The 16,257-nt window shown below is 36.1% G+C and overlaps 1 protein-coding gene across 1 annotated transcript in view; it reads left to right on the top strand.

Annotated features, from left to right (window-relative positions):
- Ipo9 (Importin 9) overlaps positions 1–16,257 on the top strand; it is a 358,080-nt gene that overhangs the window by 120,296 nt on the left and 221,527 nt on the right. Inside the window, exon 8 of the mRNA XM_090372279.1 lies at positions 10,448–10,506. Coding sequence (XP_090228405.1) covers positions 10,448–10,506 — 59 coding nt within the window. The remainder of the gene's footprint in view (positions 1–10,447; positions 10,507–16,257) is intronic.

Here is a 16,257-nt window from a genome sequence, read left to right as displayed (position 1 = left end):
TGCCGCCGGACCAGATGGCATCTATTATGTCATGCTGCAACATCTTGATGACAAAGCTTTGCGCCTCCTCCTAGTCTTTTACAACCGTATTTTTTTAGAAAAAATTTATCAAGCTTCTTGGCACCACTCTATTGTTTTGGCCGTTCCTGAAGCCTGGAAAAGATCCAACCAATCCCCATAACTATAGACCAATATCTCTGTCCAGCTGCCTCAGCAAAATCCTTGAAAAAATTGTCCACAGTAGACTCGTCTGGATCATAGAGTCACAACATCTAATGAGCAATAGTCAGCATGGCTTTCGACAAAACAGATCATGCTTAGATCTCATGATCAAGGCTGAATTTGCCATTCGCAATGCTTTTGTTAAACACGAGCATGTGGTAATGGTTTCTATAGATATACAGAAGGCTTTTGACACCACCTGGCGACATGGCATACTTAGTGATCTTTATTCTCTCGGTCTACGGGGCAATCTTCCCATATTTGTTCAGAACTTTTTATACACTAGATCGTTTCAAGTAAAATACCAAAACGGCCTCTCTACAACTTTCATTCAGGAAGGTGTTCCTCAGGGATCTGTACTGAGTGCCACTCTCTTTGCTCTTAGAATCGATTCCATCACTAAACAGCTTCCAAACACAGTTGAATCATATCTTTACGCGGATGACCTTTCCATTTCCTGTCATTCCCAAAGCATGAGATCTATTAAAAGGCAGCTTCAGATATCACTGAATAAAATACAACAATGGGCCAACCTTAATGGCTATTGGCTCTCACAACAGAAAACAGTTGCTATCCATTTTTGTAGACAATGCAAACTCTATTTGGATCCTGAACTTCAAATTTCCAACGTCTCCATCCCAGTCACTACTAACATCAGATTTCTAGGATTAATCCTTGACAACAAATTAAATTTCTTAGACCATATTAAAAATATACGTACTTCCTGTTTAAAAAAGTGAAATATACTCAGAACTTTATCTGCCCTAACATTGGGTGCAGATCGCACCTCCTTACTTATTAATCCAATCCCGTCTCAATTATGGTGCGCCTGTCTATGATTCTGCCAGAGCAAGTGCTTTGCGCTGGCTTGATCCAGTTCAGCACAGCGCCTTGAGGACTGCACTTGGGGCTTTCAGAACATCACCAGCACATAGCCTCTACATTGATGCACATGAGCCCCATTTAACTCTACGTAGGAAAACACTGCTACTGAAGTATGCTGTTAAAATACAAAGTTGTGCCTCGCATCCAATTCAGTCATACTTATTCAATCCACCATTAGAAAACCTTTACAGAATTAAGCCTAGCATAGTAAAACCAGCTGGTCTTCGCCTTCTTGAACTGATGCAGGTTTGGAATGTTCCCATTCATTCTGTACAAGAAGTAGTAACATGCGATCAACCACCATGGACTCGTACTCCTCTACCCACCTGTGACACTTACCTTTGCCAGTGGGGAAAAAATATTCTTCAAGCATCAAATGTGAAACAACTTCATGCAATTCACACTCACAGATATTTTGACTTTTCCCCAATTTATACAGATGGCTCTAAATCTAACTCAAATGTTGGAGCAGCAGCAGTGTTCCTAAATACTACTATTTCAGCATCCCTTCCACCTGAATTCAGTATCTTCTCAGCAGAATTATATGCAATTAAACTAGCCTTAGAAATTCTCTGTTCTGACTGCTCATTAAAATTTGTTATTTACACTGACTCCCTCAGCTCAATTATGGCATTATCTAACTCCACAGATAAAGTTCACCCTTTTCTAAATGAAATTAGAAGATTATTACTGCAGATTGAAGAGCGCCACCAACTGGATCACCTTCTGCTGGATTCTGGCACATTCTGGAATTTCTGGTAATGAACTGGCCGATAAAGCTGCAAAAAATCCATCTACCTTAGATTTAACCAATATACCTGTTCCAGCATCAGACTATCCACAAATCATTTGTGGTAAATGCCTAACAGAATGGACAGCACTCTGGCACTCTCAAACAAATAACAAACTTTTTCAATTTAAACAGGATCCTAGAATTTGGCGTTCCAGTGTCCGTTCATCAAGACGAGAAGAAGTACTTCTTTCAAGATCAAGAATAGGCCATACACATTTGACTCACCTTCATTTACTCACAGGAGATGATCCACCACAATGTCCACATTGTTCTCTAAATTTGACTGTGAGACACATTCTCATTGAATGCCCACACTATAATCAAGACAGAAATACAACCCTACTATCTTTGGTTAACCTTCGGAAACCAATAACCCCAGAGAATGTCATTGGTGACAATGCAAATATTTCTGAATTTTTTAACTTTCTGAAGAAAATTGGAGTTTTTACTCATTTCTGATTTCTGCCTTTTCTGACGTGACAAGAAATTCTCATATTTTATTACAATAAAGGAATAGGCGTATTATAGCCAAAGCAGCTTATGCGCCAGAAAACCCCCACAACAACAACAACTTCAATAAGGGGTAAAGAGAAGGGTTTTGCTTTTGTGAAGGTGGGTACAGTAGTCTGAGATAGATGAGGAGGAGTTCTATACAAAAGGACCAACTGATGATGTCACCTACAGCAAATTCTAAATGGGAAGCATTTGAGGAAGTAATCTTGGAAGCTACTTTTTGTTCCAACTAAGAAATACTGTTCTATATTTAGGTCCAAATGGATATCAGATGAACTAATGAGACTCGTGGCAGAGAAGAAAAAAATGCATGAGTTGCATATAAATTAGCAGGCAACACAGATGGCTGTGATCGACATAAGCTAGTCTGTAATGAAGTCACAAAGGAGGTTAGGCAAGCGAAGGCAGATTATGAGAAATCTTTGGCATAGGATGCAAAGAAAAACAGCAAAGACTTCTTTTCTCTTATAAACTCTAAAAGGAAGGGGATGAATCAGATTGGTCCACTTGACAATCAGTGGGTTGACTGTAGATGATTGGTCTTCAATAGCTGCTAAACTAAATGAGTATTTTGCATCTACATTCACTTATGAGGAGTTATTCAAGGAGGAGAAGGCCAGATGTTTATCAAACTCTAACATTGTATTAAATGATTTTGTAATAACTGAGAGCAAAGTGGAGGAGAAATTGTTGAAGTTAAACATAAGAAAGGCACATGAGAAAAGGACGCGGCAAAGGAAGTAAGCAAACCCTTAGCCATAATTATGAGAGTATCCTTGGACTCAGGGGAAGGCCCCACGGGCTGAAGATGTGCAAATGTATCTCCAATTCACAAAGGGTGATGCAAATAATTATAGACCTGTTAGTTTAACTTCTGTTCCAGGGAAAATAATGGAGTCACTGGTTAAAGTAGCATTGCAGGATCATCTAGACAAGACTGTAGTAATAATTTGGACACAACATGGGTTTGTTAAGGGGAAGTCGTGTCTGACCAATTGGATTGGATAGTATGACATGTTCAGAAAGGAACTGGATGAAAAAAAATAATTTTGATATCATATACAGTGGATTCCGGTTATTTGGGCTAACGGTTAATCGGGGCAGCCGTTTATTTGGGGCAAATCTTGAAAAACAGAACTGAATCGAGAAAGCCAGGAGTTACTTTGCTTAATTGGGACAACGTGCCGTTTAATCAGGGCAGGAGACCGCAGCACTGGAGATTACCCTACGATTTTCTCCGAGCGAACTGCATGGTTCGCTCGGATTCATCTGTTTATTGGGCTTTTCTGTTATTGCAATCTATCATAAACGAATAGTAAACTCTATCTTATTGAATTTGTGATAATACCGACAGCTGGAATTCTGTGGGTTATTATGGTGAAATGTGCTTACACTTCCATGGAATCTTCAATCATATAAATAAATTAATTTTCAGAATCTTCTCTTCATTCCTATTTTTAAGGCTTCATAAAATTGTTACTCTGTTCTCACTTGCACGTATTATATTACTTGCAATTTGTGTGCCATGTTCTTTGTCATTGATTCCTTATCATTTTACTGTTTTAAATTTTAACCCTCACCCACAAATATCAGTGAACAGAAATGTCAACTAGTTAATATGTACATATTACAGTACATAATAATTATTCTTGCATTTGTCAGTGTTAAACTTCCACTGCCTTTTCTATCTTATCAACCCAATTTTTCCAGATCTTGTTGCAGTAGCATGCAGTCATTACAGTTGTTAACCACTCTGCTAACCTTTGTATCATCTGCAAACTTCAGACATTAAACCTGATATATCTTTATCAATATCATTAATAAATATTAAAACAGTGTCCAACACTGAACCCTGGAGGATTCCACTAATAACAGTCCATGAAGAGCAGTGCCTATTGATAACCAGTCTGTCTTCTTCCACTTAACCATCCCTTTATCCATAACAGTAACTTGCCCGTAATGCCACATTGCTCCAGTTTCTACAGCTGTCTTTTATGTCCAACAGTATCAAAAGTCTTCCTGAAACCCAAGTATATGATATCAAAATTATTTTTTGCATCTAGTTCTCTGGTCACTGAATTATCCTATCAGATTGGTTACACAAGGCTGCCCTGTAATATATCCATGTTGTGACTGCAGTATAATTGCATTCCTGTCCAAATGGTCCTACGTTACAACCTTAACCATTGATTCCATTATTTATTTTCCTGAAACAGATAGTACAATGAAAATAATGGAGATCTGTCATAATAGGTCTATAATTACCCATGTCACCTTTTGATCTCTCTTTATGAACTGGAGATACATTCATGTATCTCCAGTCCATAGGGATGGTTCCTGAATCCAAGAATACACTCATAATTATGGCTAAAGGTTTGCTTACCTCCTTTGCTGCCTCCCTTAATATAATTTAACAGATTTCATCCACTCCCAGGTACCTTTTTTATGTTCTGCTTCAACAATTTCTCTTCCAGTTTTCTTTCGGTTATCACAAAGTAATTTAGCTCCCCTTTTGAATTTGAAAAACTTCTGGTACACCTTTCCCTAAAGAATTCCACAGGTGTGAATGTAGATGCAAAATACCTATTCTGTTTGTCATCAACCTGAGCAAGGTCTTCAACAGTTAACCCATTGATATCAAGTAGCCCAATGTGATTCAATCCCTTCCTTCTGCTCTTAATATAAGCATAGAAATTTTTTTTTATATATATATTCTTTGCTAGCAACTTCACATTTGCCTTAGCTAGCCTAACTTCCTTTGTGACTTGATTACATTTTAATTTATATATACTATAGACTTCTGTACCACATGATAATTTATATGCATCCCCTGCACTTTTCTTCTCTGCCACACGTGTCATTAGTTCATCTGACATGACATCCATTTATGTTTAATCCTTGAGCAGTATTTCTTCGTTGGAATGTAAAGCGTAGTGCTTCTATGATTACTTCGCTGAATGCTTCCCATTTAGTATTTACTGTTGGTATGGGATCAACACCATCAGTTGATCCCATTCTGTGGAATTTAAAAACCATCTGAGACCACTGTAGTCACTCTTACAAAAGTAAAATTCTTTCCCTTTATCCTCGGCAGCAGTTGTCTTTAATTAAATTCCACTTTATTACACTGTGATCACTGCTACTCGGTGTGTCCATACCTGCAGATTCTGAATGCATGAAGAATCGTTGCTAATAACTAGATTAAGACTATTGCTTCCTCTTGTTGCCTCTCTAACATTCTGGTGTAGAAAGTAGTCATCCAAGATATCTACAAAAGTTTTGCTGGTGTGTGAGTGACCAACCCACAAATAATTTATATGCAACCCATACATTTTTCTTCTCCTCTTATGTTTCTCACTAGTTCATCTGATATCCACTTAGGTCTAAACTGTGAACAGTGTTTCTTAATTGATGTGAACAGCTTAGTAGTATTTTCGATTATTTTTCTGATTGCTTCCCATTTAGAATTTTTTGTTGGTAGCATCATTAATTGGTCCTGCTATACAGAATTTAAAAACTGTCTGAGATCACTTTACATTTTATGAAAGTAAAGACCCTTTTTTCTCCTTGATGACATTTACATCTTTAAGTAAATTCCACATTAGTAGACTATGATCACTGCCACCTAGTGGTTCTTTTATCTTCAGATTCTTAATGCATGAAGAATTACAGCTGATAATCTGATCGACAGTATTGCTGTTTGTTGTTGCCCCTCTAATGTGCTTCTGTAGAAAACAGTCATCCAGTAAATCCACAGAAGTGTTGCTGGTGTTGTCAGTGACCAACCCACAAGTTCCAGTCGATATCTGGAAAGTTAAAACCCCTGTTATTAAGACCTTCTGATTTACTGGCCCATTATATTTCCGTGAGCAGTTGTTCTTTGTACTCATCACAGTAATTTTGCCTAAAACGCACTCCTACCCATATTTTGTTTTCCCAGTACTTATGTCACACCAAACTGACTTAACATTGCACTGGTAGCCCATGACAGCTGGATGTACTACTATAGATTTTATGTGCTTCTTAACTAAGAGCATACCCACCAATCCCTCCTGTCCTTTCTATATAAAGCCACTCCTCAATTAACGTAAGGGTTGCGTTCCACGGAACTCTATGTGAGTCGAATTATACGCAAGTCGGAATTTCCCACATGCTTGTGCAGCACTTGCAACTATGCTTGCTGAATTGATTGAATCAAAAAAGAAATGTTTTGACGAACATGTGAATAGAATTATTTATTGTATTTATTCAATTTTTTATCTCATGCACAGGAAAAATTATTTAAAAAATTTCAAAATTATAAAATTACAAAAAAGAGAGGAGACAGTCATAACTTTAGTAAGTTTTCTTCTCAAGCATTATTCCCAGGATTGACGTCTTCAGCTGATAAGTACACTGCTGCAGAGGTTGAGGGCTGTGGAGATTTAGAAGGGGTTGGCAGCTCAACCTTACGAAAGAACATATTAATGGATGACTGGACGGTGACTTTTTTCTTTTCATCGTAGATTTCTTTGTAGCAGGCAAGCTATCATTCACCCCTCTGTTAACTTTTAAGAATCGTTCGCTGTCAGGATCCATCTTCTAAAACCTCTCCATTGCCGATTCAATTTCAAGAAATGCCATTGCTATTTCTCTAGTGATGAAGTGCCTCGGCTCCTCATTTGGTTCATCTTGAGCTTCATCAGCATTTTCTTCTTTCGCTATCACTGCCTGCAAATCAATAAGTTCTTTGTTAGATAATTCCTTCTCTTCTTCCTCTATTAACTAGTCCATATCTTTGGCAACAACCTCCCAACTGAAGTAGCTCTGCACCGACCAGGTTAGCCGGGTGGGTAAAGTGCCTGGCAACCCAAAGGTCATGGGTTCGAATCCCACCTCAGTCTTGGATCAGAATAGTGCAAACGTTTTGGGAGGTGCATTATGGCCACAGAAGCCAATGCATCAACAACTAAAAAAAAAAGAAAAAAAAAAAAAGTAGCTCTGCAACCTTTACAATCTTATCTGTAACCTCTTCATATGTTTCGTCTTTTTCAAACCCTTCAAAGCCTTTTACGTGCTGTGGGCATATTTTCTTCCATGCGCCATTTAAACAACTTTTAGTAATTTCTGTTCACGCCTTATTAATGTTTAAAATGGCGTGGTAAATATTGTAAGATTTCCAAAAGCCTTTTAACTTAATTTTTTTCACCATCTACTGCAGACAATGCAAAGCAAATGTTATGTGTAAATATTATGCTTTTAAATTCAAAATAACACCCAGATCCATATGTTGGGTGAGTGAAGTCTTGTTTGACGGTAGAAATATGACTCATGTTCGAATTGAAATCATCTAGATGCGTAGGATGTCCGAGAGTATTATGTAATAGGAGCAAAATCTTGAAAGGAACGTCATTGTCTTTACAGTAATATTCAACCTCAGGAATGAAGCAGCATTTAAACTAATCCTCAAAAAGAAATATTGTTATCCATGCTCTCTGGTTTAATTGGAAATGCACGGGTAGGTAGGGTGGCTTTATTGATGCCCTTAAATGCATGAGGATTTCCAGAATGGTACACAAGCAGTGGTATTAATCCGTAATCTCCTGCTGCATTAGCCCCAAGCAAGAACGTGGAGCATGGCCCTATCCTTTGAAGCCTTGAAACCTGGCATTGTCTTTTCCTCTTTGGAAATGTATGTTCCATCTGGCATTTTTTCCAATACAGAGCAGTCTCATCAACGTTAAAAATTTGCTGCATTGATTAGCCGCCTTCATCAATGTTTTCCAACATATTACAAAATTTCTCTGCAGCTGCAGAATCAGCGCTGGCGACTTCACTGCATGCTTTAATGTTTTGGAAGCCAGCACAATGCTTGAACCTATTGAACCACCTGTTGTTTGCCATGAACTTGCGTTGAGGTTCACCGTATTTATCCTTAATATCTTCATAAATACTTCTTGCTTTTGTTTGAATGGCCATTGGGCTCAAGGGAACTTAGTTCTGAATCTGACTTTCCATCCATATTATTAATATCTGTTCCATCTTTGAACACTGAACAATGTTGTGTGATCATGGTTGATCTTAAGTGTGCTGATCCTTTGATGTTCTTTTTTACATGAACTGGCCTTTAAAATAGTATTCACTGTTGAAGCAGAGAGGCCTAATTCCCTTGCAATAGAGGACGAACTTTGTCCTGCTTCATACTTGTTACTCATTTTCATCTTCATTCTTAAATCAATTTCGTTTCATTTCCTGGCACTGCCAACACTTGCACTTTCCATTGGTCCCTTTCCCTTCATCATTGTAATACGTAAATATGAATGAAGAGAAGTTTCTAAAAATTTGTTTTTTATATGATTGAAGATTTCAGCAAAGGGGAACACATTTCACCATAATACTGTAACGTAGAAACTCACAGATTTCCAGTTATCGGGATTATCGCAAATGCAATAAGATTGAGTATACTACCTATTTATAATAGATTGCGCTAACAGAAAAGCGTAATGAACCGGAAAGTGCAAATTGTTTTTATTGTTTTTTGGTCATGACCTCCAGAAACTTGCTTTAGAAAACTATCACAAAGGTGTTCAAAATTGATTCTTATATTGGGAACATATGATAATGATGAAAGTGCACTTCAATTTCAATTATAAATATGATCTTTTAGAGAGATAAACAGCTTAGTAATGTAGCGAAATTTTCAACTTCCAAGGACTTGGAACGAATTGCAAAAAAAAAAAAAAAAAAAAAACACTGTTTTTGGGTTCACATTACAATATTTTCACAATACCTCCATTTATCCCTACATATGTAAAATGTTTCCACATTTTTTTTTTCAGTTTGCACCAGCCAGCAAAAACTTATGTACAGTCGAATTTGCATAAGTCACGGAGTTCCTGTATATTTTATTCCCCATATTTAAATTCGGCATCCTTATATGAGTGATACTACGTCTCTGATATCTGCACAATGTCTGTATTTGATGACTTGACCAGCACTTTAAATTCGTAAAATTTATTTACTTTGCTGCTAACATTAGTGTACATGCAAGTATACCTGCACCTGTTCTCATTCTTAGTTATCCTAACATATCCCATGTATTTCCTTGTTCCATGATGATCCACCGAAGGCCTTGAAATTGCCAGTACCTTGCCTTCGAGGCTGCTGCATATTCCAAAAGAAGCAGTGCAAGGATTGCTTTTGCTTCTGCCTGCAGTTATTGTTAATCTATTAGTTTGTGTATCTCCCTTGGCTACCAGTTTTCTGACTCACCTAACACTGTCTTGATACCATCTGCAAATATTCTTGCACCTATTCTATTTAAGTGCATCCATCCCAGTAGAAGCAGTCTCAAAGACCACACAAAGACCACGGCAAAAAAAAAAAATTCTATACCACAAGCCTTGCAGTCTCCCAATGGCTGAGTTGAATGACAGGGCTCTTGTCATGTACTCCCTCCTATTGTGTCTGAGCAGAATTTTAGACAGTTTCAAAGTTAAACCTAACTCATGACTTTTTCTCAACAAAATTTAAATACATGTTGCCTGTATCACAAATGCTAATAACTTTTTGCCATGCTTTGCTTGGACACAAATTACCTTCACCTGCTCCATTACCAGTGGATGTAAGTTCTGTTAACACATTTTTTTTTTCTTCCCCCTAGTGTGTGCGTACTTGCAGTTAAGTTGTTTTTATTGCATATTAAAAATGCATGGGCACCAGTGAGATGCATTGTTTTCGTTATATTTGTAGTCCACCTTGAACTAATAGTTATTTTCAGGGGTACAATATGTACGACAGTCTTGCACGAAACCTACTTTTTTGGGAGGAATTGTCACCAAAAATAATTACAAATATTATTCCCATGATGTAAATTGGTGGGTATTAATGCATTGCTGACTTGTACCATTATAGGTCTGTCAGATAACAGCATTATGTTATATATATATATATTTTTTTACCCCTTTCTTTTCTCTCTCTTTTCATGAAAATTTGGGTTGCAGCGGTGCCTCTTCCTTACAAAAAATTATTAAAGAAGATTTCTTTAACAAGTAGATATGTACGGACTGTGGTGAATGACACAGAAGAAGCTGATGATCCAGTTGATTCTGATGGTAAGAATGAATTGCTTTATTGGATTTTTTTAGTGATGTCTTTTCTATTGCAGTTTACATTACTGCACAATAATATTGTGCAGTAATGTAAACTGGAATAGAAAAGACATTTTATACGAGTTATTAAAGTCATAACATAGATTTATGAATTAGCTTAAATGAAGCAGGGGATACAAATTTGTGTGACCATTCTAAGAATTGCTTAATCATCATTGGCATTTTTCTCTCTGAGGACATCTCAGAGTAATCTTGGAAATTTTTGTGATCAACAGTAGTTAATATAATGACGGTAGTTAATGACAATCAAATGCAACTAATGAAGGTGAGCAACCAAAGTCAGACTTAACTTAACAAAAGAGGCAGTTTGTGCTGAAAAGTACTTAAAATATCATCCGAACAATTTAGTTGTGTAATTAAGCTTATCCAAACATTTCTGGAACACTTCCTTTCTCTTCCGTTATTGGTGGATGGACATATTCGATGGAATATGTCCATCGAATATTGAAATATTTGGTGGACATAATTAAATTATTTCTATTTAGAGTTGTGTGAATCAGTGCTACTCAAAGTATGGTCCTCGGACTGGCACCAGTCCGCAATGATTTGGAAATTAGTTGTGGATGTTACCGGTCTGCAAGATTTGTATTTTACAAAAGTACCAGTCCGTGACGGATTGGAAATAAAAGAAAGTGGTCCTTCACCACAGTTAGTTTCAGAAGCAATGGTCTAAAGGACAGTTTAATAGAAGGAATGCAACCAGATTAAACAGTTATTTTCTTTAGAGAATGAAAAAAACAAAATTAATTCCAAAAAACACAGCAGGGATTATACTGCAAACAATTTGCATATCCCACTCCACTCATGCATGAATGTATAATGGAATGTGTAAGATGCTGCAGATTAAGATGCCATAGTGTTAGTAGCACAGTGTCTGTCATCAGAGCACACTTTGATTTGGAAGCTCTTACTAAATGGAAGCAATGTAGCAGCAGCAGCAGCAGCAATTTGAGATTATAGGTGTTTGCAAACACTGGCAGTGAGTGGAGTAGGAAATGCAACATAGTTTGTAGTTCTATCCATACAAACACTTCCGCAAGCAACAGGGCGATGCCAAATTTGACTGATATATACTCTCAACTTCTTGGTACAAATGGAAATATACACTAAGTATCATGGAATGCCCATTAGGTAGATGAAGCCCATTTCATGTTTAATGGGACCATTACACCAAAAACTACAGAAAATTACTCCACTGTGATTTCATGGCTCTACATTATCAGCCCATTCTTTTTTGGAAAAAAAAACCCATACTATATTACTGTAGACATTCAGTTACATGCCCAGTGATACCGAGACATGTGAGCAGCTGTTGTCATTCCACAGTTGCAACAGCAAGGATGCCTGGAATAAACATTTTTTTGTGCGATGTAGCATCTCCATATAACGAGATATCTGAAAGTATTACTGTAATAGCATTTTACTGCTAAATGGTAAGCAGTTACTCATTTCCCATTGTGTGGCTGCCTCAGTTGAGAATGGGTGCTTGAAGAACTTAGTCTTTTAGAAAAATCTGTTAGGTAGAATATCTGTGTATTTCAAAAAATATCTTAACCTTTCCTACCTAGTTGCAACTCACCGCTTTACTGATAAGATAAATGCTGTTCTTTATTCCTGAAATGAAAATATTATATTGGTAGAGAGCAGAAATCTTTGCAGAGAATAGTTTTGAAAGAAAAACAGGGTCTGTTTTATGGCTGTCCACTTAAATCCTAATTTAAAGATTTAAGTATTTCTGAATAAGAAGCATGTGACTGTATGGGCTTCTAGCTAACACTGGTCTGAAATGCTTTGTTTTGATGGAACAGTTTGTTACAAAAATCTAAGTGAGACATTTCTAACGGTGAATTAATGAAATGGATGTTGTTGTTGTTATTTGGTTTTTAGGAGCATTAGCAACTAAGGCCATATTGCTCCGTGATATGCGGTGGTCATTCCTTGATCTTTCTGCATCCCTCTGTATTTGGTGGTGACGGGCTCGAACCCCGGTCTAATCAAGAAGCGTGTGCTACGCGCTGCTGCTCCTTCCCACCTGGCTATGAAGGTGCCAATGAAATGGATGGATTTTAATATTTTTAAAAATTTTTTAGTTAAGTTCAGAATAATAATTTTACAGTTTTAAATATCTGATCAAATATTTGCCAAATATCTTCACACAGCACATACACAGAATTATCAACCCTTACATTGAACCACTAATTAAAAGGTGGGCACCAAGATTAAAACAATTAATCATGTTAAATATCTGGAAATGCCCAAACAATACATTTAAATTCATAACCATTTTAGATATTTTTTGGTCATTTAGTTTTTCGAAATATTGTATCATTGAGTAAAACAATTTTTACTCAATGTACTTAAAATAATACTCGATAATACTTAAAAAGTAAAAGTCATAAAGAGTTTTTAGTGTTTAGTTATGCTGGTGGAAGCTTATCCTTTATTTTAAAAATCTTGTTCCATGTTGTTTAAATTAGTTCCAGATAATGGCTGCTCTTGAATTGTTATGTGTTCTGAATTGCACTAACTGTTAGGAAATCTGTTGCCTGTGTTTATCTTCTTAGAAATGGCAGCTTTATTTGGTCTTTCATACTTATTTGTTAATTCATTGCCTCCACTGGAAAATTAAACTTTATTTTTATAAAAGATCAACTGGCAGTAGTGTTCAAATTGTGTAGTTTCAAAGTGCTGGTTCTTGTCAACTGGTGTATCAAAAAATAGCTCAGCCTTACAAACAAACAAAAAAACCTAAATAATTAAACTCTTTAAATATTTCTTAGCACAGGTTGCATTACTTTTGATTACTGTATACATACCATTAAAAAAACATGCACACACGCAACTTGATCACTTCAAGAATGATACCATTGCCTAATAGCACCTTTTTTTTTTATATATATATATATATAGTGGACATTCTTCTTTCTCTACTGTAATGTTTACATCATCAAGCACACTCCATTACAATGACAATACTAACAACAATGCAATGGCAAAAATTGCAAACTTGCTTAATCATAGGTTACAGTGTATTCAAACAAAACAATGTATTAAGCCATTTACAATATCAGGAAAGCATATGGGTGATTAAACTAAAGTGTAATAAATATATAGAAACAAGGCAAAATGCAGTAACAGTTGTATTCATTACTACTAAATAATCAGGATTAATTTGGATTATACAATAGCCTTGATAAAAAAACATACAAGTTATCCATAATAGTCAGGTAACATTATTATTATTTTTTTTTTTTATCCTTCAAGATCACAAATGCCATTCAAAAGTCTATCAAATTAATTTTTGTTATGCTGATATTTCATTTCTAAAAAAAAATATTAAGATCAATTAGAGAGGAAGATTCTACTCATTGTGTGAATATCTTGTAACTTTTGGCTCTGGTATTACCAGAAGGACAATGTATATTGAGGCAACATTCCTGGCCCAGCAGCCTTGAAGAACAGCATCATACAGCATGTGAGGAATGTCAGCTCCAACATTTTATGTTCTGCAGTTGAATATACCATTACTTTGTTTGATGTTCTACTAGACCATAGTACTAGACCACATTGAGGTATGTATTGAGTACTGATTGACAGATTCAGTATTACCACTTGTAACATGGTACTGTACTGTTAATATGCTGTTGTGCTTAACAATAGTCAGGCCACATTATATGTTAGCAGTAATGCTGTTATGTGAAAACACCAATAATGCAACAAATATTACTGTAACAGTGTTAATGGAGTGGTCTTTATCTGCAGTATACACAGCCACATCGATCATGTTAACAGGTTAATTGTTTACAGTAGAACTTTGGCAGTGATTTTCAGTACTGATCTTGTTTTTCTGAAATTTTCTTCTGCATCCTCCAGAGAAAATATTTGTCAAATTTGGTGATTTCTTCCTTTGAAACACACTTCAGGCAGCTTAAAATAGGAATACAGTAAACCCCCGTTATTTGTGGGGATTACGTTCCTGAGAAATGCTGTGAATAATGAGTTATGGCTCCCATAGTGATAAAGGGGTTCCGTTCCAAAGAATGAAATATAGAAGAAAAACTAGTCTAAAATTTTGTCTATGTATGTATTATATGTACCGTCATAATATGACTATGTACATATTATGAAGACAGTACATAGTGAAATGGAAGCATATGGCATCGAAATGAAAATAAGAAACAATTTAATATTAAATGTAATATTTATTAGAAATTTCAAACCAGTGCCTTTGCTAGCTAAAAAAACTCATCCTATCACCAGTGCTATCACCAGTTTCGCTAAAGTGTTGATAAGGTAGTTTTGCCTTTTCATGAATGATGAGTGAACTTAACGGAATTTTATTTTGATTTCGGTCTTCTATCCATAGATTTAAAGCTTTTCCCAATTTTTCTAATTTAACATCACGAGTTACAGAGCAAGTTTTTGAAGCAATTAGTGCGTTTTCACGGACACTACGGCGGATTTTTTCTTCCGATTTCTTGATTGATTGTACCATTGACTTTATAATGTTTTGCCACTGAGAAGACACTTCTACCATTAGAAATTTTATCTAATAACTCAATTTTATTCGCTAATGTCATCACCTTCTTTGATTTTTTCACATTTCCCTTGTTATTCGTAGCCATATTTTTGTACGGGTTAGAAAGAACTTGTCCACAATAAAGTCACTTTCTTCCATTAACACACTTGAAAAAGTCTGTTTTACACTGCAAAATGGTAGATTTATCACTTTTGTAAGCATATCAATTTATAAATTGATAAATTTATTCAATTTATAAGCATATAAATTAAAAGAAAACGATGAAACCTTCCATGACAAGCGCATAACACATGCTGAACAAGTATTAGCGAGAAACATCCACGCTCGCGATTTTGTCACCCTTTTTCCCCACCCACTGAGTGCTGTTTTAACTGGGAAAGATAATTTTAGCCATGCCAATGTTTTTTTATGGCGGAAAATGTTCATGGCACTTTAAAATTCACATTTTTTTTAGGTTTCATTTTATATTAAATCAGCGACCGTGAATACAGATACTGCGAATAGCGGGGGTTTACTGTACTTTAATTGTGTGAGGTGTATGTATAAAGTTGTTTATATATAAGATATGTATAAAGCTTGTGTAAAGAATATGTTACAGCTATCTGTAAAGCTAAACAGAATAAGTGGAGGGAATATGTGAGCAAACAAGGATCCATGGAATTCTATTTTTAAATTATTAACTAATAAAAGAAGCCTATCAGAAATAATGAGTACTATTGGTAATGAAAATAGTCAAACCTTAACTTGGGAAGAATCAGTGAACAGGATATTGGACGATCTCTTTCCAGATGAAAGTGAAGAAGACAATGAACAAGAAATAGATGGTCAGAATCTTTTTGTTCACCAGAAGAGCAGTTTACGTTAGAAGAATTAACAATGGCCATGGGCCAGGCGAAGGATGGCAGATCGCCGGGCCTGGATAAAATAGAAGTTTTGGTTATGAAAAGATCTTTTCAAATGGCTCCAGAATTATATTTGAATCTGTATAATAGATGCTTAGAAGAGGGTGCCTTTCCGGATGAGTGGAAGAGAGCACAGATAAAATTACTTATAAAAGGGACAGATCGTATGCTTAATGAAACTGGTACATATCGTCCAATTGCTCTCCTCTCTGTTTTAGGCAAGATATATGAAAGATTATGTATGAACCGTCT

Source organism: Mastigoproctus giganteus, chromosome 4 (assembly GCF_048544385.1).
Source record: "Mastigoproctus giganteus isolate SK-2022 chromosome 4, ASM4854438v1, whole genome shotgun sequence".
NCBI lineage: Eukaryota > Metazoa > Arthropoda > Arachnida > Uropygi > Thelyphonidae > Mastigoproctus > Mastigoproctus giganteus.
Note: the sequence above shows the minus strand (reverse complement) of the source record. Positions and strands in the feature narration are given on the sequence as shown.